Source organism: Antennarius striatus, chromosome 17 (genome assembly GCF_040054535.1).
Source record: "Antennarius striatus isolate MH-2024 chromosome 17, ASM4005453v1, whole genome shotgun sequence".
NCBI lineage: Eukaryota > Metazoa > Chordata > Actinopteri > Lophiiformes > Antennariidae > Antennarius > Antennarius striatus.
In genome coordinates this window covers 2,937,956-2,965,000 of record NC_090792.1, presented here as the reverse complement: position 1 = coordinate 2,965,000, position 27,045 = coordinate 2,937,956, and the positions used below count along the sequence as shown (strand labels likewise).

Sequence of the window (27,045 nt, the reverse complement as noted above, 5' to 3'; positions counted from 1 at the left end):
ACGTAGATGTCCCCCCGTCACTCCCAGTGGCTCCCTCTGTCACCTTGATGTCACGGTGAGTCGACAACATCGTTACTCATAACATCACCACTGAAACACATGCCTAGTGGGGTAACAATATCACTCCCATATTGATATGTCGTTTATAGTATGATATTCAATATACTGTAAGAGAACATTATTTCAGATAAACACGTCCACAGTTTTACTTTTATATTGACATGCCCACTTTATCACTAGATCACTGTCATATTGACACCCACTATATTAGTACATCACTTTCGTTTGTCACAAATCCACTGTGTCATAGAAAGAAAAAAAAACAGCTGATACGTGGACATTTTGTTATTTTAACTCAGGTTTGTGTCAGTCTGCATTGTTCTCAAATCATTTTCATGTTGACCCGGCGTGGGCCACTTGTTTCTGCCACATCGGATGATGCGCCGTTGGATTTACGAGGGACGTACTCGATATCAAAGTTGTTCTTATGCCGTCCTTTCCCTCGGCTCCAAGCAAAAAGAAGCAGGAAACAGAATATGACCACTCCTAGGAAGGACAGGCAGCCCATAGCTGTGGATATAATAATGGTCTTAATATCTATAGGGACTGTCATATTGTACAGTACTGTCCCATTCCCCCATGTACTGTTAGAGTCAGTCAGATAATTTGAACTCCTGTTGATATAGTGAGATCTGTCCCCAATGCCCATGCTCTTCACAGCTAAAGAGGCTGACAGACTAGCATTGCCAGCAGGATTAGTAGCAATACACAAGTATACTCCACTGTCGTGCAGCTCCGCAGTCTTGATCTCCAAGGTCCCATCTGGTTGAACTTCCACCCTACCACTGCTCTTGGCTGTGATGTAACGTCTGTGAGGTGTAATCCAAACCACTGTGGGCTGAGGCGCTCCTTCTGCCATGCAGCTCAGGTGGGCTGGTTGACCTTCATCAGCCATGAGCAGCTGGGTTGTGTTTGGTCCAATTCGTGGTTTTGTGCAGGTCATATACCTGGAGACCAGAGGCTCCTTTAGATCACGAAGCGTTTTCCCTAAAAGGTGTTCAGGGGCACTGCACTCAGGCTGGTCATCCAGAACCTGCAGAGAGGGAGGCTTTTGGCTGTTGAGCAGCCAAAGCAATCTGCAGTCACACACCAACGGGTTTCCACCTAGACACAACCTCTGGAGGTTGTCTGGGAATGCGAACACTCCCCTCTCCAGAGAGTCAAGGTGATTCTGTGACACATCTAGTAGCTGTAAAGATTTGAGGCCTAAAAATGCTAAGGGCTCAATAGAAATCAGATGAGCTCCTTGAAGACGGAGCTCTAACAAGTGTGGGAGTTGGCCTAACTCTCCCTGGTGGATGTGCTGGATGCGAGAGTAGGACAAGTTGAGATGAGTAAGGTATGGCACATTGCGCAGTGCTGCTCCAGGGAAGACAGACAAGTTGGTGTTGGTTATGAACAACGAAGTGAGGTTGAGGCCATGCAGTGAGTGAGAAGGGAGTGCGTCCAGCCAGGGCCAGTAATCAATGTCTAGCCGGCGAAGACGAGTTAACCTCTTAAAGGAAAATGGCTTCAGGAACCCAATGCTCAAGTGACGCATCTGCAGTTCCACCAAGCTGTGCAGATGTCCCAGCGCTTCAGTGGGGACCACGGTCAAATTCGAACGTTCCAATGTTAGACTTTCAAGACCAATTAATCCTGTAAATGCCCGCTGAGAGATGAAAACCAGTTCGTTATCGCCCACCTCCAGGGACGTCAACCTGCGCAGATCTTGGAAAGCATGATCCAGGAGAACCACCAGTCTGTTGTGGCTGAGGTCAAGGCGAGTAAGGTTAGTCAGGCCTGACAGCACACCAACAGGAACCAGCTGAAGCAAGTTGCTGCGGAAGTTGAGTGACCGGAGAGCAAGCTGAGAACGAAATGAATTTGGCTCGACCACACTTATGATGTTGTCACTGAGATCCAGGTCCTCCAACTGCTGAAATGAAGAGAAATTATCCGGGGTGATGATGCGTAACTTGTTTTTACTGAGGTCCAGGACACGTGTCTCAATGGGGATGCCTTCAGGGATTGTGGCCAGCCGCTTGCGGTGGCAACTAACCGACTTGCTCTGCGCAGAACACTCACATCGGGCAGGGCAGCTTACAGCTGAGCTGATCAAGAGAATCAGCAAGGCCCCACCCAGAAAGAGGTGGCATTGGTGCGGGGCTTGGCGCCACATGTCTCTTTTACCTACGTTGGCCTCTGTCATGGCACAGCTTCTTGTCCATACAGAGCACCATCACGAACATCCCTGCAAGACACAGAAAAAAGAAATGTGTAAGAATCCTGCACAGACTGCCTAAACCTCAACTCAGACTGCTTTCACCTCGCCTTTCTTCAACCTTTAAAATTTTATCTTCCTAAACTGTCCGGCCTTTATCTCCCTTAATGCACTGCTCTTTTTACGGGCGAGGTTGATATAACGGTATTAAAGTCAGTGTAGCTTGAGAAAAATATCAGCTGAACAAAAATGTGAACGTTCATCACTACGCTAGCACAAAAGGTTGCAGGCTAACTGTTCATGAGGATGGAAGATGTCTCAGGCCAACGCTGAGAAATTTTTCTCGTTAGAGTGCAGTGAGGCTAAATGCCCATGTGTATTTGGTGTTGCATTTGTATTTTGCAACAGCAATAATGGTGTGCATCTTTGAGATGTTGGAGTGTCCAGTGGATTGCGTGGCAGGCAAGTGTTCATTGCAAAGTATATAGGAGATGAAGGAGCTTTTATAGCTTCTATAAATGAATCTATAGAGTTTACAGCAGCAATTGATAGCTTAGGCAGGGAGAGGATTGGAAACAAATATGTGTGTTTCTTATCATACTCATATAACTTCATTGTACAATTCTGTGCTGTATAATGATTGATGAATTGAATCTTGACTGTTTAGAAAGCAGCAATCAGTAAGGCTCACTGTTTCATTTTACGTCAGATCCGCTGAGATTCTAGTTTTACCGCTAATATGTTTGGTTTAATCATGTAAAATTTTATATTTCATAATCTGTATGTATTTGCTTCTTTTCTTTATTGCCCTGTTTACCACAAGTACTTCTCCTTTATGTTCCATACATATAGCTTTAGATTCTACTACTGCTTTCCCTAAATAGCCCAGTTTCTCCAAGGCAATCATTAAGGTTTGATCTCATGATAAAGAAAGAAAAAAAAATCCATCCTATAACAGCGGTTTAGAGTAACATTACTACAGTCATTGTGTTTTTCTCCATCAAAAACCTTTTAACGTTTGTGGTAATGAAACATGGCAGCTCTTTCTGCTTTACATAACAGGATCACTGCATTTCATCGTAAAAAAAAAAAAAAAAAAGTAAAGCACTCACTCATTTATCCATACAGGTAAGGATTTAAAAATCACAACGAAGTCAGTGAATAAAATTTCCAATGATTTTGTAAGTTGATTGATTCATTTCATTTGTCAGAATATTTTTTTTTTCTCTTTTAGCCATTTTGTTTATTAGGGCAAACTGTTCAGTGACACATTGCACCAATTCGCAGTCGGCCCACAAGTGAATTTTACAGGAAGAGATGTAATCGACGGGGTTAATGAGGCGAAGGATGCCAAGTTCAACTTTAATGTGTTCCATCATATGCGAGCCATGGTTATCCACAGCTCGGAAAAACATATACTTTGACATAAAAGCACCTCCCAGCAGCTACAGGTTGTTGAATTGACAGATGGCTGAGTAGACCAAGAGACTGGCTGTAATTGCCTCATTACCAGCAGTGTCTACATGCTGCTCATGGCTATGTTTGCCAATTAGATGTGCAATACTTAAGATACATCTGTGAGCAGCAGATCTTATAGGCAAAGAAAAATGGTAGAAAATACGAACAGAGCCTTTAAAAAACCTCTTGACTGCTATGAGAGCTCTTGTCAATGCCTGCAAAGCAAAATCCTGCTAAGGTAAGCAGATGATGAACGCAGACAGACGCGTACCTGTCTTTGATAACGAAGTGAGTGACATCAGGAAAATAGATGTGTGAGCTCACACTCACGCATTCCCTTTCCCACAGCACTCACCCCTTGAGCCCAGCTCAGCAGCTGCACTGCTCCCATCTCCATATCGCTCCTCTTTCCCTCCTCTTTCTATTGCTGTTTTATCTCTCCATCCTCCTCTTCACACATCCTCCACTTAACTCCTTTTCTCTCCTTGGTACAGCCCGGGCCTGGCAAAAAGCCCCAGTCCGTTCATCAGTTCCTGTAGCCTGGAGTTTTTATTGATCGCAGCGCAGAAACATCAGATGCCAGGAATGTAGCCTTTAACAAAGAGCAGGCCGTTGCCACAGCAACTACAAACCCTTACTCCCATCCGCTCTATGTAGTCTGCCAATCAAATTAATGAAAAAAGGAAGGTATAGAGTAAAGGAGGGTTATATTTTTTTTCATGTTCCCTTACTCCGTGCGTTGTGAGAGCACACAAATTGAATATATCCCTGGAAATCCGGTTTCATTTCTATGGCAGAGCCTAGTTTAAGGTGTTTCCAATCTATCATTCTGGCTGCCTTGCTATTTGGCAACCTGTCTTGTTGCCCATCCATCTGGTCCTCTGGTAAGTATCTCTGTCTGTCTGCCTTATTATCTGTCTTTGAGCCTGGTCTGTCTTTGCGTATTTATCAGTCTGCCTTTACCTGTCAGCCTCTACTTCTCTCTGTTTCATAATTACAGTCCAGTTGTCTGCTGCTGCAGTGTGGAACTGGTGTGCTGATCTGCCAGAAATGTCAGGGAGCATTCCTACTGCAGGCTGTCTGTACAATTGGCACGCACGCAAAAAAATTATAGCACCCTTATAAGTTATTTAGGGTTCGTTAGAAAAATCACATGATGAAAATGGCTTTTGATCCGCATGACCTATGTTAGAACTTGTGGGAAACTTTAAAAAAAAAAAAAATCTGACAAAGTCCAAGTGTCACATTGCATATATACTGTTAAACTGATAAATAATTCTCCAAAAGCAGCAAATCATGGTCTTTGTCTCAAATTAAAATCAAAGCTATAGTGTAGCTTTGATTTGTTCAAGACCTGTTTGAACCAAATCCATATCTGGCAAACAGAGCCCCCTGTCCTCCACCTCCTCTTTCCACTTTTATTTCTCAAAGACTCATTTCTCTGCCCAGACGATGGTGGACCAGATAGCTGCCAATGGTTGATGATATGCAATATAATATGCTGATATGTGGTCTTCATATGTTTCTCTTTAAGTGACAGAATGGCTATAGAATATAAAGTTATGAAAAATCAATTATCTAAGAAAAAACTGTTTTATAGTGCAGTCTGAGACAGGAAATTGTCTGCTTTCAGTGTTGCATCTTCACTAAATCTTCACACAGAAGGGTGGCTCCTGCAGGTTTTTGGCTCCTGTTCAAAAAATAGAAGATATAGAGATATGTTCTGATGTAGCCTCTGTTTTTTCAGAAAAATAAAGCTAAACCTTCCAGACAACAGCTGCTGGAAGAAGGGGTCAAAGGTGTAGGGCGGGGGTGGGTTATTGGCGGATGGGGGGTAATAGCCAAGCAGCAAAAGCAACTGATTTTGAAAGTGATGGAACATTTCCAATTTTAAGAAACGTTGTAGGGGATGTTTGGAATATACAAAACTGATTTCAATATTTTGATGTCAGAAAACTCAATACACTTACTTATTACTGCAGCACAAATGCCCATAACAATCAATGAAATTGTCGGAAGACTGAGGTCTGATTTCACATCACGAACCGTTCCATTTTGTTTCTCTCTCACTGTTTATTAGCATGATTTACAATTCTAAGTATGATAATGATAGATGAACATCAAAAACAACTCATTACAGCCAGATATTTGCATCAGGAAATAATAAGAAACCAAAAGAATAGAAGAGTGAGTAGAATGGGTTCATTGCTGTACAGAAACACAACTTTTAAATTGTAGGGTGTCACCAATATTGAAATATTTGAAATATTGAAATATTTTGTCACCAACAGCAGATTATTTCAGGTTAAAAATTATCATTTACAACCTTGTACGTTATATATGATACAGCACTTGCATATGGCCTGTTTGTGCACACCTATTCCTCTGGTAGCCTGACCTAGAGTGACCCAAGTAGCACTAATACTCTTCTAGCTTCCCTTCAAGCCCAGCCATATATTTAGAAATGCTTGAGAACAACCGTGTCGTAGGCAGGCTTGAAAAACGGGAAAAAAAATCCCACAGAATTTTGTGTAAATGGTGAGTGGCGAGGGGGTCATTCAGAAGGGCAGTCTACAGGGTGGAGCGTTTTGGGATTTGGTTTTTCAACTGGATTAGAGTCGGTGAAACCGCAGAAAATACGACAGCTGAAAACGAGCTGTAGTGCGACTCAAGAGTCACTGTGAGAGGGAGGGCGAAGGAGACGCAGCACAAAAGTAAAGACAGCAGATATAGCAGGAATACACAAAGAAAGATTTGAGGAAATCTGTGATCACAAGATGAGATAAAACCCTTGTTTTCTTGAGATGACTGTGATTTATAATGTGATTTTAAGCAAGCTAAGCTGAAAAAAAAAAAGATTACAGCTCTACAAGAGCCTACAGAGATCTCTGTAATGGGCTACTCAAGCAATGCTTGGTGCACATGTTGATTTTAATCTATGGCCCTCTCCATCAAGGAGAGTAGCACTAAATTCATGTTCATTATTGCACCACGTTTCCAATCTGCAGCCATTGATAGGAGCGGAACAAATGTATTTTAGACTGAGAAGAACTTTATTTGACTGTACCAATGAATTTTTAAAACGCTTCTAAATTACAGCATTGATTGCCACAGAAGTGTTTATGAATTAATAATGGTTTAATTGACAGATTGGAAGTCGGGCACTCTTCTTTTGTTCTTTTTTATGCCTATTGTTGTATATTTGAGTAAAGAGCCGTATCTTATTATTGCACAATTTACTGAATATGTGTGGATAGAGATCAGTATGTTTAAACATTATGGATTGTTTTTGTATAGTATTTTCTTCACTTTAAGTCTTATACTTTAAATTCTTTTCGCAAACTCTTGCAAACACAATACTTTAAATTCATTTACATGGTTCCAATTATTTTCCACCCAGCTCTTTGGAAAGAAGTCATTATTACAGCCAACATTAATCTTATTTGGGGGGCGCTTTTGCTACAACATATGCAAATACGTTTAATACGCATTGCACACTTGTTTGACCATTTTTCTAAAATAATGCATTTCTTTCAAGTATTCATTTGTCATCTTGGATCACTGGAGTCATTTGCCATGAAAACTAAAGGCAGACCTTACTGTTTCCAGATATAACAGTGGCATGAATAATAGAATTATTTCACATGAGAGAATTCATATGAAGGTGATTATAGGAATAGTGTGAGCATATAAGATGTCTGCATGATAACTGACCTGTAAAAAGATTTAGCTGAACACATTTTTTCAACATCTTAATATGCATGGAAACTGTTTACAAGGAAACTGTTTAAGGTACATTTACCGTTTCCTACTGTCCGTGAAGCTGGTTTAGAGGGACCTTCTGATGATGCAGTAAATGGCTTTTTAAATATCCAGTCATTGAGACAAGAGCAAGAGATTTTACTGTTGGTGTTAACCAACCTCAATCTGATTGATACTCCACTATTTCCTCCTCACAACTAACAACAAGCCAAATGAATTTTCTATTCTGGGACTTGTGGCTCTCTGCACACACACTGACCACCACACGGAGTGCAAAATGTCAGCAGAGTTTCAGGATTTGCAACCTTGTTCTCCTCGGCTAATTAGTGCTTGTGCATTCAAATTCTGCCAATTAAACAGCTTCTTTCTGCACCACTGGCCATGTTTCCTGTGCGGCGGTGCCTTGTTGAGCCATCAACACAGTGTCCTGTCTTCCAGCCTGTGGCTTATTGTATGTCTGCTGTGCTGCAGGCTCTCAAGGGATGCTACTTTTCCTGTCATCTTCGTAAACAGTGCATTATTCCTGATTGACAAAGACACTAATGGTATAGTGTTGCTGGACCACTTCTGTGAGTGAAGGGAAAACACCCAAACTCCAAGTGTTATTCATATCACACCCATTAAATATGATGCTCTTATGTCTCCATGTCATGTCCTCTGGTTATTCAAATGTAAAGGTGTTAATTGCAGTCTTGGTGGAGATCAGACCTTAATAGTAGGGCATTACATTCAAAATGTAATCTGAGTTCACTGTCATATTATCATGAAGCCTGCATTAGGAATTTAACACCTGTCCTGTTTGCCTTAATATGATCAATGTAAAAAAAAAATAAAAAAAATAAGAAGTGCTGAAATTGTGGATTATTTCCTGTAAAAGGGGTCACACAGAAATATTATTTTTCTGTTCTCCAGAGTGTTTTAAATCCTTTCCTTAATTATGTGGACATCATGCAAGCCTGTGCTGTGTTCAATTTCACTGCTCTCTTATCACGACAGCACATCGCCGGGCCACATGAAAGACAAACAACCACTCATGCTCACACTCACACATATTTTTTTGTAGGTGGGAGGAAGCTGGAGAACCCAGAGAGACCCAATGCAGACACAGTGAACTGCAAACTGCATAGAAAGGAATCAAACACTTACAATCACCCAAGTTGTCCAATAGCAAATGTTTCACTGTAATGATGTACTGATGAGTTGATCACAGGTGATAAACATCATTCTATCAGCATTTGGTGGAGAACAAAACGGAACTGAAAAAACAGAAAGTAGAATTGGAAACAGATGTATTCATGAATCTAGAAAGATGCTCATGTAGTTTTGCTTATTGTGTGAATGGCCCCTACATCTTTTTTGCATGTCGTTCAGTCTTCAAATTATCCTCATGTCAATGTTCTAAAAAAACAGGATTTACTATACCAATTAGGATCGAGTAGCACCTTAACAGCGTAAGTTTAAAGCACTTCACTGTTGCCACCTTTAACAGAACAGAAAACATGTAAACACCCCTGAATATTGCACAAGAAGTGTTTACTGAAAAGTCACGTCCTGTTTTGTTCCAAACATTTATAGATATGAATAAATGGCAAAAGCAATGACTTCCTGTTTTTGACAAGAGCCAAACCTTTACAGCAAGTTTGTGCTACTGTACATTTTTAGTTCCATTTACAGTAATACATTAATAAGAGAGCTTTTACTGATGAATCAATAAACCATTAAGCCTGCACTGAAATGTCTGTAAGTTTTTTAATAACTTGATTTCGCTACAGATGCTCTGTAGGCCCTGAAACAAAAGCACCAAAGGATGAACGAAGTTCCTTCCTCATTAATGAATCCATTTCATTTCTTATCCACAAGCATTAACATTTACATATTCAAACCTGTGGCTAATGAAATGAAACCGTACCGTTACTACATTTGAATGTTTCCTTAGATTTCCTCCATAATGATCTATCAGGTTGTCCACTGTGTGACAAACGGCATTACGTTTCTCTCTGCAAGGGTTTTCTCACCCTCTGCTTCTTGTTGGTGCTTATAAATCAGAGTGTTACTTGAAGGACATTCACCGTATTAGGTTTCTGTCTAATTTTAGTCTCAGGAGGTAGAACTCATCCATTTTTCATGGTATGTGGATACTGACTCAAAGGCCCCCTTTCTCATTCACCAAAAGATGTGATGTGTCTTAGTGTACTGCACCAAGTTTCTCCTCCTCAGCCGTTATAATAATGTGGAATTTCCGGCAAACAGGTTAAGGTTAGATGTTTTTTAGAAGTGTAATCCAAAGCTGTGCAGCACTGGGGAGGCTGGTAGAGCTATCGCCTTTTAATCTTGTTCAGAGTCCTTGTAACCCACAAACAAAGCTGTACTTCACCCTAGACAATGTGGACTGCAGCGTTCGGTTTCCTTTTTCAATGGCTGATGGAACTCCTGTGGCTGCTTTCAGCACCTTCTCTTTCAGTTTGAGATGATGTGAAGGCTTTGCTACTTTAAAAGGTCAGGTTTTAACATACATTTATTCTTCAACTCTAAAAATAAAAGAGGAAAAGGAACTCAATGATGTTAGGCCGCCTCTTGTCAACATTTTTTATGTATGCCACAAAACTCAGGGGAGGCATTTGTACTGTCCTTGTAGGGGCCTGTTGCAATTACATGGTGCCCATATTGATCCGGAGTATTGATTGAGTCCATCCTGGATTTTAAGATTCAACAGTCGCTTCTGTGGATTTCAGAGAGAATGAAAACAACAGGAGTAGTTTCATCTGAAAACAGCAAGAAACCTCATATAAAAGGCAATTTTACTGACTTAAAGAAGTGAAACATAAATAACAAAATAAATCTTGTCATTTTTGTCTTGGAACATGAAATGTTAATCAGAACCACAATGTACAACAGGATTCAATAACTGATACTGATAATATAATAATTCTTTTTAAATCTTGGTTGTTGTTTTTTCCCCCCAATTTTAAACTATTATTGACAAACACCTGAATGCTTTCCTGCATTAAGAAAGTATTGCATCAAAAATGTTATCATATGCAAAACATTTTGCCTATAACCACGAGTGCAACAGTGTGGTAAAATAATATCAATATCATACTCATTATCAATATGAAATAGTTATTATCACTCTAGTCTAGACGGTCTGACTTTCACTTTACATTGGATTTTATTTTATTTTATCTTATTTTATTGCTCTGATTGTATGGCTTTTGCTTTTATCCATGTTGTATGTTTTAAATGAATTTATTTTACCTACAATATTTGAGCCATTTTGTCTTTTATCTATAATCTTTTTAAAAAAAATGTAATTAATTCGTCTGTACAGCACTTTGCTCGACTGTGGTTGTTATAAAGTGCTTAACAAGTAAAGATTGGATTGGATTGGATTGGATTGGATTGGGATGTAGCTCAGCCAATCACTGTTTCTGAACTGAATTGATCAAATTCTTATTTGTGGAGAAATTTATATTCAATAGCCACTTCATTTACAATATAACCTCATGGGAAAAAGCATTTTCAGTTCTCCCCGTATTGCATTATGTTGCAATTACACACTTTGCCTATGACTATGTAAATCTGGTATTAAAGCCTGGTGCTCTTCCTGGAGCTTGAGGGGAAGCAGCTCGGCTGGCTCTTTGCAAAGGTAAAAGAAAATCTGCTCGTGAGCTCGTCTAATGCTTGCTAATTAATACTTTATATCTTGTTTGTTTAAATTAATTATGGAAGGTTATGTGTTGCACTATTTTTAACATATTTTTTTTTCCTGAAGTCTTGATGTCGCCAGAAGGTTGCCATGGCAATCAAATAAAAGAAGCCTCCAGGAAGTCAGTCATTCCAGCCAAGAAATAGTCCCACACATGATCCAATACTTCTATTACTCGTCTGTTTTCATATGGATTCAACAAGCATTATGCAGTTTGTAATTTGTGTTTTTTTCCCCTCTTGTTTCCAGGGATTATATTAAGCCAAGCTAATTCTGATGCAAAGATTTATGATTAATAAACAGATGACAATTGTTTGAATTATTTGTTATGTCCAAATCCTGGGGGAAAAAAGTGAATAAGCTTGTTTCACAATTGCTGAATTGCTCATTTAGTTATAACTTTATAATCAAATATATTTATAGACCTGATTTCATCAAATCTCTGGCTCATTCTGCTCCAGCTTCTAGCTTCCATTTGTGTATTGAAGAGGGTTCATCTGTGTTAATGAGAGGCCTAGTAGTTAACAGTTGCATCAGCATGCTAATAATGAAGTGATTAGAAGTTTGTGGATTCAAAAATTGCGCTTGGAAGCATCTGACAATGGATGCCTGTGCATTAGCTTTGCCTCGTTCCTATGGCATCTCTCTTAAAAATGATTTCAAATGAGAGTAAACAGTATATGCTGATAAGTAAATGCAATTAAACTAGGTGTCAAGCTGAATCAAGACTCTTCTCAAAGCTTCGTAATTAAAAATGAATTATTTTCCTTTGGCTGCTAAAGGAGTGGTGATTATTATGTGCTCTCATTCCCAATTTCTTTCTCTTAGAACTTAACCTCCTCTCATTTCCTGGAAAGTCTCCTTCACTTACAAATGATCTCAGTGTGGGATTGAATATTTTCTCTTTATTCAGCTTCGTATTTCCACAAAACGATTTTGCCTGCTACCAATTACTGTATTATAAGTACGAATGTGATGAAATGTGATGTGGTGGATGCTCGAGCGGTGTGTTTTTCAGACAGATGAGTGAACCCTTGTGCCAAAGCTGAAAAACTGTTCTCAGATCAGTTTGTATTTACACAGATATGCACTGCATACTTTAAAAACCTTCCATGGAATGTTCAGTGATTAATTGGTAGCAGTTTTAATGATCATTAAAGAATGTTAGCATTCTACTATAATAAAAATAGTAGAAAAGCTAAAAAGATGGACGAAAGATCCACCCATTCACAGACCGATGAATACAAGGTACCACACACTCATTACTATAAATACCAACATTATCTTAAATGGCTGTAATAATATATAGATTATGTCACATTGCATAGCAGTTTAGCGTGTGGCTGTATTACATTAGTGCAGTGGAATAAACAGACTTCAGAATAAACATAAAACATCTAAATTAAACTGTTTAATTTATTCTGAAAGGTCAATTTGAGTTCTTTTTTCCCCCTCTCACTCAAAGTTGTATTAATCACACATTAATGACATTTATGTATGTCTGGATATTATGTTTGACAAATGAATCCATTTTCCACAAATTTAAAGAAAAAACAGGTGAATGAAACTTTCCCTGACAGTTTTTAAAGCCAGCAGAAGCTGGTATTCACTCTGCTGTCAGCCATTACACAAATAAGCATTTGGCACAGAACTAAAAAGATATTTGCTGCAAAGTACATAGAGCAGCAGTAAATATTGGCTCTGATAATGTCACTGTGTAGTGGAAGCGTTAACTTTCTCCAGGAGCCTCCCATTGTTTTTCTGGATAGCTGTTTAGTTAGCGTCATCTCTTCTACATCAGGACCTCGGCAAGGGATTAGGCCGTCCTCACTTGGGCTGAATAACATGAAAGGATTAGCACTTTCGCCTGTCACCAAATCATTCTGACGGATTAGCAATCTCTACTGTCACTCCGGAGGATTCGCTGCAGCCCGGAAACAAATCCACATCCGTGTGACAGTCAAGGTGACATTAAAAGGGGGGAAGAGTCCCTTTTAATCAAACAACAATGACAGCGACTGGCGACGCGCCCAGCATGGACGACGTTGGCATGACGGACTTTAAATGGGAGTTAATCGACGGCGTGAGCACAAGACGTCAGGTTGGCCTGACATACAGTTAAATGAGTAAATCAAAGGTCAGCCTAGTCAGCGGCACTGACGGATATGTCTGAGTTCACATGCACATAATGGATGGGACCTGGATCTGCCAGGATTGGTGTAAAGCACTGATTACTTTTCACACTCACTTCCTGAAACCATCAATTCTGGCTCAAACGTTGCCTCTTCAGCGGTGCTTCGTCATCGCCTAAACAGCTGTATGTGCCATTAGTGGCTCTACTGGACCAACAACTTTTAATGACACAAGCCAAAACTGAGGAGGTTGTGGAATTATTAAATAGATCCAATTTGTATAAGAAATGTTGGAATTCTACATAGGTGCAAACAAAATACAGTATTTTCCGCAATATAAGGCACACCTAATGCTTTTAATTTTCTCAATTTCTTATAATCCAATGTGCCTTATATATGAAAAAAGTTTTAAAATAGAGCATTCATTGAAAATGAGTTCTCTGATGTGTTTTATAATCCAGTGCGCTTTATAATCCAGTGTACTTTATAATCCAGTGCGCATTATGTATGACTTTTTATTTTTATTTTGGATAGGTCATTCATTGAAGGTGTGCCTTATAATCCAGTGCGCTTTATAGTGCAGAAAATACTGTTTATGTTATAATTTTATATATATTTATATATCTCATAAGCCCACCACCCTCCATTAGATTTTTTTCTAGATATGCCACCAGCCCTCCGCTCCTTTGTAACAGTGAGCAGTGAAATCAATAATTACTTAATTCCCCTAATGTTCTGCATGTGTTCCTCAGGTGAAACCGCAATAAAGCCACTGACTGCAATATACTGTTTATGGATTCCTGACTACAACTGTGACAGAAGCCTGAGGCTCACTGTGACTGAGACAGAAGCTCTGATTTGTTTACACCAGAATGTGGATACACGGACCTAATGTAACAGCATCAAATTACTCTGTGTGGATGTGTGTGTGTGTGTGTGTGTGTGTGTGTGTGTGTGTGTGTGAGAGAGAGAGAGAGAGAGAGAGAGAGAGAGAGAGAGAGAGAGAGAGAGAGAGAGAGAGAGAGAGAGAGAGAGAGAGAGAGAGAGAGAGAGAGAGAATGCCCACTGGATGCTACCAAAAAGTATAACTGGTCTTTTACATCTTCTGCATAATTGGCTGCCTGCAAACGTAGCTGGAATCGGGTACATGCGATCCCTTGTGGGAATGGAGCAGGTTTGGGGCCAGTTAAATATTCTCTAAATGCACTGAAATCCCCAGGTTAACTCATATTCACATGGATGCATAAATATTACAGAACATTATGCACAGTCTGATATCCACTTGAAAGCCTTGTGACTAAGAGAGAATGAAGAATTCTAACAGTGTACAAAGACTAGATTTGATGCTGCGCCTGCTGGAAAGAAGCGTAGTTTGGACGGAGCTTAAATTATGTGTTTTAACAGTTTCCCTCCAGTTGTCATCCAAAGTCTGGTTTCCTAAAAAACAAATCTCTTGGGGGAAGCTAGTTTAAAGACCATCCGGTAGAGAATTTAGCAGAGAAAATCATTTAGTCAGACTCCTTTTGGGCAAAGTGAAGCTGTGCATTCGTATCCCCCGTGCAGCTTCTAAGCTGTCTTCAAATTATGAATCGGTACCAATGTATATGCCGGAAAATCAATGTATGGAAGGCCAGGACAAAGGGGATTCTGCAGCAAAAAGCTTGTGTCTGACACAGGATGGAGAACCACTGGTGGCACACATCCATTAACACCTTATCTATTTTCTATCAATGAAACACAGAGGAACTGAGTAAATAGAGGCAGCTGCTCTGGTCGCCAGAGACATTTTCCAAGCAATGGAAACCACAGTTTCCAGCAATATCTAAAATCTGAACCTTAATACTTTGGTAAAAATGTTTTTTCAACACTAAAGGCCAGATTAGTATTCAGGTGATTCAGGCAAGAAGAGTAGGGAATCTGTCCGGAAGAATTCTTGTCGTACCTTTTACTTTCAGGTCTCTCTTTGTCCTTTTGGAAAAGGCAAGCACTGATTTCATGTTCATGTCATATTTCATTTCTTCTGTTGCTAAGGCGCACCATCATATAAATGTCATACTTAATAACATTCAATTTGTATACAGGTGTTTTTGCAACAATAAGAAACACTTGTTCCGGCAAGCTGACCGGTCTGATTTGATTCGTGCTGGTTTGTGGTACAAAATAAGAAAAGAAAAAGATAGCAGTGAGTGCAGTGATGAGCAGCTTTGAATATTATTATCCAAACGCAGCAAAGCCCGGAGACTGAGGTGCTCTTCATGTGGAAATGCTAAGTGCACTTAGCTGGAGTCGAGGCAACCTGATTGCACCCGGCTATTCTCCCTCGCTTTTAATGGCCCATGAAAACTACTAAACAGCCGGAAGCATTACAAAACCACTCACAGAAGCAACATTCGGACTTTTAGAGACAATCAGCTATAATTTGTCAAATTAATTTCCTTTGAGCATTCGCAGTTCAACAAGCCACGTCCCATTCGATGGGTGTCAGTAGGTTGGCATGGAAATGGTCTCTCCATTGGAAAAATGCTGAGCTCCAAACAGCATCCCCACCAGACCATAATGCATTACAACCAGAAAGTATTACAAGTGATGACGCTGACAGTTTCAGCGATGTTTCTCCTTTTGTACTTAAATGCTGTGTGTCTGGGAAAAGACACGAGACATTCTTTTAAATGAGACGAGAACTCACTCGCTATGTGGAGTTTAAAGATGACAAGGCAGTCTAAAGGAAAGTGGGTACAACAAAATGGTAAACTGCAACACTGTGACACAATCGAGATCCCTTAATGCACTGAACACCAGATTAACGATAGACCGAGCAACGTCACGGACGTCTGAGGGAGAATTAAATACTACTTCAGGAAAATTTAAGTGAGGGAGAAGACTTAAGCAAAATACTACAGCGATCATTCTTCATCTAATGAATCCCACGGCGAGTTACTTGGAGAGTCAGGTTTCCAGACAGGGAAAGAACGTGTCTTTATCCAATATCCGAAATAATCCTCTCAGTTTATAAAGTTTTGGGCTTCTGCAGTTGCAGGAGGCAAGTTTAAGTACCTTTAATGCATTCTGTAATCCACTAAAACGCCATCAAAGGTTTGGGAATTTAAATTTTAATCCTTAAGATTTTCACGTCGAATCCAAAATTTGGACTATTTGTAACTATTATAACTTGGGATGGTGATAATGACATCCATCCATCCATCCATCCATCCATCCATCCATCCATCCATCTGGGCAGGGTACACCCCTTGATGAGATGCCAGCTCATTGCAGAGCCCCACAGGAGACAAACAAACACACACTCACACTTACAATTTAATGTGACCAATTCACCCAAGCAACATGAACCTCCTATTAATAGAAAATAAGCTTTTCTACCTCATCTTAAGAGCCTTGAGAAATCAATTGTGAGCACAGCCAAACCTTTAGCATGAGGACACACTCCAGGTGAGAGGAAGTCACTTTTTCACGCCTGTAGCGCATTTGACATTTATGCCTTTACAACTTGATGTTAAGATGTTTCTGTACTCAAAGCAGCATTAATATCTTGAAAGCAATGAATCATTTTATATAAATCAGTTTGTAAACTTATCAAATGACATCTTCCTGTATAACAAGACTAATATCTTCATGGGGAGAAATGTTTCCTGTGCAGTTTCCACCTCGGAGTTTCCTGAAGTGCGAGCTGTCTGTTTCTGTGAGACTGATGCTGGCTCACTAGCCATGTGTGAAATAAGGGATACTTTTCCTGCAGTGGATTCATTTCCTACACCGCTATGCTAATTAATCCCCAAAGCAGTTGACAAACACAGTGAGAAAGGAAGGCTTCGCATTTTGCAAGATTAGAGAACTTGTAACACATTCAGAATGTCCTCTCATCAAATCGTTGCCGTCCCAGTCGCTGTTTCCTGTTCGCGGCGTGTCCTCATTTAACCGGATTTTTTAGGATCCTTGCAAATGCATTCATTTTTTGGGACGCACATCGAAATGCTTAAAATTTTGAAGATGTGTTTTAAAGCTACACTCAGACATTTTATTTTCAATGTTGAAATGTAATATTTTATTCAGAAGACTTTCTCTTATCTTGAAATTCTGTGGGTGACAGTGGGACATTTTTTTCATGTGGATAATGTACGGCTTTTTCTATCTGAGTTCTAGATAAGTTTAATTTTGAGTTTTTTATGAAATGTCTGGATTCGGTTTTCGCATCAACATCACTGTCAGAAAGTCACAAAACAACACAATCCTGACTTCATGACTGTAAAGGAGTTCAAATACTTCATGAACTTTTAGACATTCGTATAAGCAACCATTTTCTACACTGTTATAACACTTTTGCCAACTAGAATTAAATTTTTAGCATTTTAGTTTTATCTCTGAGGTGTCCGTGTGTCTACTGCTGAGGTTTGAGCTGCAGCTGCAGTGCAATGCAGGTGAAAAATGAATTCAGCTGCTCCTTTGTCATCCTTCCCTCAGCTTTTCGTACCCTGTAAATACGTTTTCTGCACAGTCAGATGAAGTGAAGATGATTGATGATAAGTTATTTGTGGCTGTCTCCAGCATCTCTGATATATTCAGGCAAAAAAAAAAAAAACCCACATCAGTGCAAACTTTTATGTAACAAAAAAGTTCTAAAGTCACATTTCTCTCTGCAACAACCTGTAAAACACTTTGTCTCAATAGAGAAAATCACTGACAGTCTATCTGCATACACGCATCCATCCGTTATCTCGTCTCTGCGGGGGGTCACGGGAAGCTGGAGTGGAGATGTAGGAACTGGACGGGTGTCCAATTCATCGAAATGATACCATTCATGCTCACTTTTGCACCTACAGGTTATTTAGAGTCACTGATTTATAAAAGTTTCCAAGTTGGATAAAGATCTAAGGTCACTTTCCCCATGTCTGGAGGGGGGGGGGATAAAACGATGGCAGGTGCTAAAAATGAGTCTTCTCCACGCATCATTTTCATAAACCGCAATACATTCAGTCAGTTAGCAGCAAAGGTCAACTAGCTTATCTGTAAGCTCTGCTCCCCGCCTTAATTTCGTGTTTGCGCTCGCAGGACATGTGGCGCCAGTGATGTCATCATAAAAAAAGCTGCTGAAGCTTCACATTTGGCTTGTCATCCAAACGCATTGCCCCCCCCCCACTCCCCCCCACGGCAAGGACTGTGCTCTCGGACGAAGGATCAGCCGGCGTGTTGGCGTCCACACGACAGGACAGCTGAAAGGCCGACGGCACACACACACACACACACACACACACACACACACACACACACACACACACACACACACACACACATACACCGACCCGGTACTGCACTGTTAATGGCCTTTGTGCCTTTTTGGAGTGCTTTATAATGATTAGGGGCTGAGTGCATTAAGACCACAAGTCTCTGGGCCAATCGTATCGACACGGTGGTCACTACAGCACAGCACATGTTCCCTGGGAGCGCTTCTTTGCTTTCTGCCAGGACAAAACAACCTGATTGTCTGAGCTCAGTGTTTGTATCCCTGCTATTAGCGAGCACTCCGGCACGTCAGGTGAACGAAGCCACGCTGAGGATATTCCACAGGAGGAATATTTACTCTGAAAGGCAGTCTCCTTCCTTCCATCACTCATGACATCCAATCTTTTCATTATCATGCAGATGGTGTCAGGGAATGTGTATGATTTGTTTTTGCTTGCCGCATACTGTTATTTATCACACTCCGAATAGCCCATCAGACCTAACACATGCAGTATCCATTAATGCTGCATTTTTAAAAAAAATTTGTTGCTAATAAAAAAATCTTATGCTGCATGCTAATAACTGTTTTTGTAGATGTTGTCTCATGTTATCAGGGCAATGAATTGCAGATGTTCATAGCAAGTGTCATTTATTTGAACCAGATTAACTCATCGGAGTCAAACATACCAAACACACGATGGAGAAAAACATTAACGTGAAAATGAGGATTTTCAGCCTTGGAATTATTAAAAACTTAATTTTTCATGATTTATGTCCAGAAATCACAGGAGAATCTATTTTGATTTGACGATATGCCATCAAGTTACCACATCTTATTTCCATCACACTCTTTTAAACATACCAACTTTCATTTTGTGTACCACCCTGCTCCTGCACTCAGGCAGGGTTTCAACTCTGTAATCCATTTCAAAAAAAGTCTTTATAACCTTTCTGTCTCCTTTTGCTTCAGTTCCTAAGCCCCTGTGGGCTTTCATTTCCATCACCTCCATGTGTAATCCGTTTCTCTCTTATTTGTTTCCATCATTTTTACTGTACATAAACTTGCAGGAGCAGAGATGGAGGGGAGGTAGCGGGGAGAGAAGTCGGGGGAGCTAATGATAGACTATGGGCCAGATGCAAGTGGAACTCCTGCAGATGCAGGAATATGGCTCCGGTGATGAAAATAAATGGGAGGAGATGAAGTTGAGGGCGGGAGGGCTGGGAGGCACTCTGACATTCTGATATCAAATCTGACTCTTGGCTTATGTCACATTTAATTCTTTCTCCTCCCTTCCTGCAAAACCCAGTGAAACACAAACATTGTGTGAATCTATTCTTTTTTTTTTTTTCCTGCAATGTTAAGAGGTTTGAGTTTTCTGTCTGTGTTAATTCTGTATTTTATTTACAAGTCCAAACAGGTCCTCAGCTAAATGTCGTGGCTTTAGCAGTCAGAGGAGGTAGTAAGAGTCATAATCAGAGTAATAATGGAATTTGTACTGTTCTTTGAAAAAATCTAAATAAAGAGAGATTTGACCATGCAATCTCACAGAGAAGTACCTCAAAAGTAAATACATTTGTTTCAGAGTAAATTTAAATAATTGACGCAACAAATACAGTATTTTCTGCACTATAAGGTGCACTGGACTATAAGGCGCACCTTCAATGAATGGTCTATTTTAAAACTGTATTCATATATAAGGTGCACTAGATTATAAGGAGCACTGTCAGTTTTTAAAAAAAACTAAAGGCTCTTAGGTGTGCCTCATAGTGCAGAAAATACTGAAATAGCAATACCTGAACTGGCAACTGTTCAGTTCAACTGGCAAGCTGGCAGTAAACATTTTCTGATTTATTTGAGTGAAATCTTTGCCATGTTTTTTAATGACACCGAGTTAAATCCTCAGGAAAACCATCACTTAAGTGAAACACTGCTTCTTATGGAAAAATATCGATGTAATAAAAGAGACCATTTCTTAATTTTCTCAGCAGGTTTTCATGGTTTGGGAGTCACAGGAGGGACAATGTGTCCTGAGAATGTTTCCATTCCATTCCAAACTAGCTATGGAACCACCAGCGCTCACGTAGTTAATGGTTAGTGTTTGATTAACTGCTATAAAAGTTCATATGTTGGATTAAATCCAAAAGGGGGGATTTGGGAATATTCATGTTATTAGACAGAACAGAGACACAATATATATATATATATATATATATATATATATATACACAAACACACACACACACACACACACACACACACATATATATATATATATATATATATATATATATGTGTGTGTGTGTGTGTGTGTGTGTGTGTGTGTGTGTGTGTGTGTGTGTAAATTAAATGTGACAGTAGGGTGTGGGGTTTTAAAGGCCATCCGGCTCCTTTTAGATACTGAGCTGTCAAGTAATCTTGAAACAGACCTCTGAGGACCAACTGATGTCAACCTTCCTTCAGGGTGCAGGATAACACCAGAGGAGAGGACGCCTACATTAACCTGAGAATGACCAATGTGCTGAAAGCGTCGCCCCCACTTTACTGGAGCGTTTCCTCTAGAGACGAGCCTGTTGCTGATTTTCTCATTTCCCGATGGGAACGGTGCGTCCCATTACACGCTCCTGACATTACTTAGAGCCGAGCATCTTACATACAGGAGCGAGATTGACAGATGTTTAAAAATGGACTTTAAGCAGTCAGTTGTCGGATCAACCAGCAGGTGTTTCCAAATGCAACATGTAGATCCATGAGGTCTACACTTGCTGACATTAAGACAACAAATAACTGTATTAGTTATTAATGTAGAAGTAATGGGTCAACGCTGTGTGGAGCAGCAGGCATATTGTGATCTTAAATACACAATATGTGACATTACGACGTAAAACCAGTGAAGAATTGAGCAGAAATGAGTGAGAAAAACCAAAAAGAAATACATTTACAGTTTATTGGGTCATTCATTTTTTAAAAAAAGCTTAAACATACTGGAGCAGGTTTATTTGAACACAGTCTAAAACACTGGATCCTGTGAGGGTACACCCATACAGTTACATGATTTTTGATGAATGACTGTCATCAGGAATAAGCTTCTTACTTTTGTCTACAGTAATGCGATGCGGTTTGATTGATGGCATATTTATTTCAAAACTGATCGATATTGTGCTGGTTGTCTGTGGGAGGGCCCCTAACCTCAATTGATTTTTTTAATGTTTCGCCATGGATTACATAACCGTGACTGCGGTTTTGTAGTCATGATTATTATTTTTATGATCTTTGTGATTAGGATTATGGAAAGAATACGTGATCTTACCGTTACGGTAATGTTTATTATGCTAACTGGGTTTATGGTTGCCTTTATGACTGCTCTAAAAGTTTCAGCAGTGTTCCCATTTTCCACACCGAACAGAAATGATTCCTTTGGCCTTTGTTACTCCGAGAAATTTATATGACTCTCATTTCCATGCCGTCTTTCTTATTCACACATTAATTTTTGACAATGAATATCTTGCAGAGAAGGATAGCTGTTGGCAGGTGTTTATAAGATTTCAGCCCCCTTTTGTTGAGATAAATCCATGTGGGTCGAGCCCTGGTGTGTATTTATATGTGAGAGCATATGCAAGAGGAGGTGCAACATACCTGAGCAAAAAATAGACTCTTTTGTTGGAGCAGAACACTGTTCTCTTATGAATTTCCCACGCATGCACGACTGTTACATTTTAATCATGCAAAGGAGACGAGGGGAACCTTGAGTTTGTTGAAACTGACGCCTACAGAAACTGGCATCTGCAATGCTAATCACACTCCAGCAAAGGGCCCCACAGACCAGCTTTCTTCCCCATCTAACATAAAACTGTTCTCCAGTAGCAACCGAGCAGTCGCCGCCACAGAGCCTGCTGCATCGCTAATGTGATTACATCAGGTTATGGACTGATTACAGCCTGGGATCCTGTATTTTTTTTTTCTGTGTTTGTTCTATTTTTGCTTTCTGTCATGTTAGCATAGTCTGTTTTTATTGTTTTTATCTTAATTTAGTCTTTTGTGCTTGCTTTCATCTGCCGCTTGGGATAAATTTAAAATTGCTCGTTAAAAAATCGTTATAAAAAATTAAAATAAGCAGCACAGTGCCAGCTCTACATGACTCGAGTACGGTTCTACAGTAGAAGTATGTTTTGCATGGCGTTTTAGTCGTAGACTGACATCTCTGCATCTCCCCAATATAGCAGTTCGCCAAGCTATAATAGCCAAATGGATTCCTCATTGAAAAGCATAAAAGTCAAGCTAAGTCGAAACGGTAACATGCAGTGGAAATTTGGAAAATGAAAAGTTATCGTTTAGTAATATTATTTTTTTGAAAATTTTTGCCACATCAAAAATCCAACGCTATGGGAATGGTTCAATGATATTCCTATCTTAACTACAATGTTTGGATTTTAGGTTCTCTCTCTCCTAGAACTCATCCTGACATGAGATCAAATAAATGACCACGCTGACACCTTAAAGACAGGAATAGATTTCTGTCTAAACACTCATTTGCATGTGACAATGCTACACGTTATCATATTTCCTTAGAATATTGTCAAACACTTTGTCTCTGCAATCAAGCATTTTCACACTTTCTATTTTCTTGTTGCCACTTGTCGCATTTTCCACATCTTCCATCACTTTAGAAACCCATAACACACACGCATGCACGCACGCACACAATCTTTTTTTGAACCTTTCAGGCTTTCTTAAGAGTTGACATCTAAATCCTGAGTAACTTTTATTATTACTGTGATTTCATCCTTTCAGGGACAACTCTCAGAGGACTCCATATGGTAATTCTACTACCCTGGCCACAGAATTACTGGCCAGACATTTTTGCAGCCTCAGTTTTTTCCCCACCTAATGCTCATATCTGTGATGCACAATAGTGTTCTGCTTCTGGTTGATTTACAGAACATAATTTGAAAAACAGCTGCGATTTGAGGCTTGTTGCTCCACTGCTGTCCATTAACAATGAAGGAAAGGTTTCCTGTACAGTAGATCCTTCACACTGTTTTTAAACCTTCTCAGCCAAACTTACTTTTCACATTCTACACCTGAACCTGCAGAAAAACTGTCAATAACTCTGAATACATCATGCCGAATCTGAATACAACACGCTGCACAGCTGAGATGTTTCAGACGCCGCAGACAAAATCCCAGCTGTTGTCAACAGATGAACACTTTTCTTTTGTCTGTCTTTGTAAACTAAACCGTTTTTGCATGTTTTAGTCCTATAGATCGGGCATTTATGACGTTACTGCAGGGAAAAAGTTTCATACAATTGAATGTATCACAATACAATCAAAATAAACTTGTCAAACAGCTATATTTTACATATGCATGCAATGCTGTAAACACAATCAACAGCATGACACTTTTTTTTTTTTTAACGCTGCCTTCAGCTGCTGGTTGGAAGCTCCAACATCTGGGATATGGAAGGTGGTTACTGAACAGCATGTCGCTCATTACTTATGCTGTAGAAAAAATTAACTCAGGCAATAATTATTAAAATAATTAGACATTTGTGGGTGGGTGAATTTTCCAAGTTCCTGCATTAATGATGCTGCTGTTAAGCAACCAGATGTTCTATTCTTGTAATGATTAATTACAAAGCAATGGTTTGATTGCAGGAAGTATTAGGATAAGAATAGAGAAGTTAGAGGACAAACAAGCTCCACAGCCACAGCTCCACCATGTCTGAATCTAAACCCATCGACACTCTAATTTCATGTTGATTCTTACTTCATACAGTCATTTATCCTGCAATCATACGTGTGAGTAGATCAAAACTCTTGATTTTATGTGTATCCGTTTTCAGAAAGTGAAAATTCTGTCGAGCAAACAGGCTTATAATCCAGTGCGCCTTATAGTGCGGAAAATACTGTACAACTTCTTTTTTTTTTTAATATGCGGAGTAATTTGAAACGAACAATGTTTGCTTTGAATTATAATATCTTCCACTTTTTATCCCTTGTCACAAAGTGAGAAGGGAGATATTGGAACAGCTCCAATCCATCTGTCCGGCATGTCGTTTTTGGACTCAAAAACTGATAATAATTGTTTACCACCTACAGAACATTATTTCTTTGCTAATAAAACTTTTTAAAAAACATTTTTACACTTTTTTTTTATCATTGCAGTTTGGATTCCTTCTGTGATTTTGTCATCAGATGATTCTGATTAATATCCAGTTGAAGAATTATAGCACAAAATAGAAAATAAACTCAGAACACCTGCACAGCTTTATTAGCCTGTAGTTTCACCATTACCTATGGTGAACCTGACTGTGAGGCTGTGCAGGTGAGGACTTTTGGTCAAGGTGACGACGGGCTAAAGATCCATCAGCTGGGAGCTAAAGAGACCAGAAATGTCCTCCGGCTTCAAACGTGTCGCCGCTGGCACACACTCCATCCTCACCGTGTGAACCACGACAGTCGTGCGAGTCCCAGCCAGACAAACAGAGGAGGAGGAGGCACGAGGAGCCTGAGAGGAGAACACGGCACGGAGGAGAAGAGAAAACAAACAATGGGAGGTGGAGATGGTGTTGGTTGAGAATGGGAGGGGGGGTAATCACACCATCGTCTTCCCTCCGTTATCTCCTCTTCCCACCCCACCCCCTCTCACCCTTAACAAGGGATAGTTTTCTCTTCACCTCTCATCTCTCTTCTCCTCTCCATTCCTCACCATCTCCAGGGACCAAACACACCCCTGATAGGTTGCCATGGAAATGCTTCACATACTCTCTCTCCCTCTCTATCTTGCAGCGGTAACGCCTGTATCCTCTCACTCTCTTCTATTACAATCTCTCTCTCTCTCTCTCTCTCTCTTGCTGACAGCAGTGGGGGCAATTGATGTTTGGTGAAGTCCCTGTTCCTGAATTCATTTTGCACCCCCCCCCCCAAAAAAAAAAAAAAAACTTAGAGAAAATCCATCATTTGATTCTAGATGTAGGAAGAAACCATTAGACACAGCTCAGCAAAATGTTGCTCCAGAATGCCGTCTTTAATGTTTCTTAAATAAGTCTTACTAATGCTTTTCTGGAAGGCTCAGGTGATCTTTGGTCTCCATTATCAAGATATGATTAAATTAGCACACAATTACCGTACTTGTAGGACTGCCATCCTCAATTAATGCCCACAGAAGTCAGACAAGAGACTGAAGCTCAGTCCCTCGGCTGGAGCATAACTCATTTATAATTCAGCCCTATTTCTCATACTTAAGCCCAGGATAGAAGTATATAAAGTGAAGGTTTTTTCTTTTTCTTTTTTACAAGCACTCATCCACATGAAAGGATGTTTCCACACTATACCTCACCCTTGCAGGCTTTTTAGAGATCCTAGCCCACTCTAGGTAGGAGGGGGGTGAGGGGTGTGGGGGGTACACAAAAAAAGGACTGTATTCCTCCACTGCAGGGCCAGTTTGACTCACAGCAGCGCATCAGCTGCCAACTTCATACAGTGCATGTGTCGCCCCCCCCCGCTGTGCATCTCCAGGAGGGGTTTCATCCACCTTGTTATGTGCGCTGGTGTCAACGCATCAGCTTGTGCACAGATGCGATTGCCTCTGTTGCATCCGTCTCCAGTGGGGAAAACCCCGGCGTCACATCGATGCCAGGCCACATCACTTCTTTGAACGGGTTCCTGGTCGTTCATCTCACAAGACTGAGGTGAAATGAAAGCCATCATCCACCTGAACTCACACAGTGATGGAAAGGCACCTGCAGTTTGTTTTCCCCAACATCTAAATCACTCCCAAACTGAAGGTAGGTGGAAGGGGGGGGAGCTTTTATCTCCGTTCATCACCCCAGACGTCACACGGAGATCATCACTTCTCTTTAATGAAGGATTCATTCATACAGTGCATCCTCAACAAATCTCGTGATCAAATCCAGAGTACGCCTGTTCTCTGCTGATGAAACCAAGTGTCAATATCTTTTCTCTCTCTCTCTCTCTCTGAGAGTTCAACAGTTAATTGTGAGTCGTGAAAGGAAGGATTTGGTTTTCAACACAATGAAGCTCCAAACTACAAGATCAAAATCAATCAATGATCAATAGAGTGTCTTACCTTTTACCTGCTCCTCCTCATGCCAAAATCCACCTTCACATCACTGTGAGGGGAGTCCGAGGCACTCAGTCTGTGACACTCTCACTCTCACACACTTGTGCAGACTGAACGCTGTGATGATCTCCCTCCACTCTGTGTCTCACAAAAAACAGCATTCATGAAAAGAAAAGAAAAAAATCCCTTTTGTCTTTTTAAATTTTGTTTCAAACCGTTTTTCCACCCCTGTGACCAGACAGCTCATGCTTCATGACAGCAGCTCCGGGTTTAATGAGGCATCAGCACCGAGGTGGGTGACGGTGGTAGAGAGAGCTAGAGTTAGCCAGAGAGAGAGAGAGACAGAGAGAGAGAGAGAGATAGAGATGCATCAAGTCAGCAGCTGCAGCTGCAGGGAGGCTGAGGA

At 40.3% G+C, this 27,045-nt stretch overlaps 1 protein-coding gene across 2 annotated transcripts in view; it reads right to left on the bottom strand.

Moving 5' to 3' along the window:
* The window catches only part of lingo2b (leucine rich repeat and Ig domain containing 2b), a 27,632-nt gene extending 869 nt beyond the window's left edge, over positions 1-26,763 (bottom strand). The window contains exons 1-2 of one of the 2 annotated variants that reach the window (XM_068338622.1): positions 26,646-26,763; positions 1-2,293 (exon numbers count right to left, since the gene is read on the bottom strand). The exon at positions 1-2,293 is cut by the window's left edge and continues 869 nt beyond it. In XM_068338622.1, coding sequence (XP_068194723.1) covers positions 383-2,251 — 1,869 coding nt within the window. In that variant the 5' untranslated portion in view covers positions 2,252-2,293; positions 26,646-26,763 and the 3' untranslated portion in view covers positions 1-382. Of the gene's footprint in view, positions 2,294-4,076; positions 4,192-26,645 lie in introns of those variants that run through there. The other variant, XM_068338623.1, reaches the window with a different exon arrangement.
* Between the last annotated feature and the right edge of the window lie 282 nt (positions 26,764-27,045).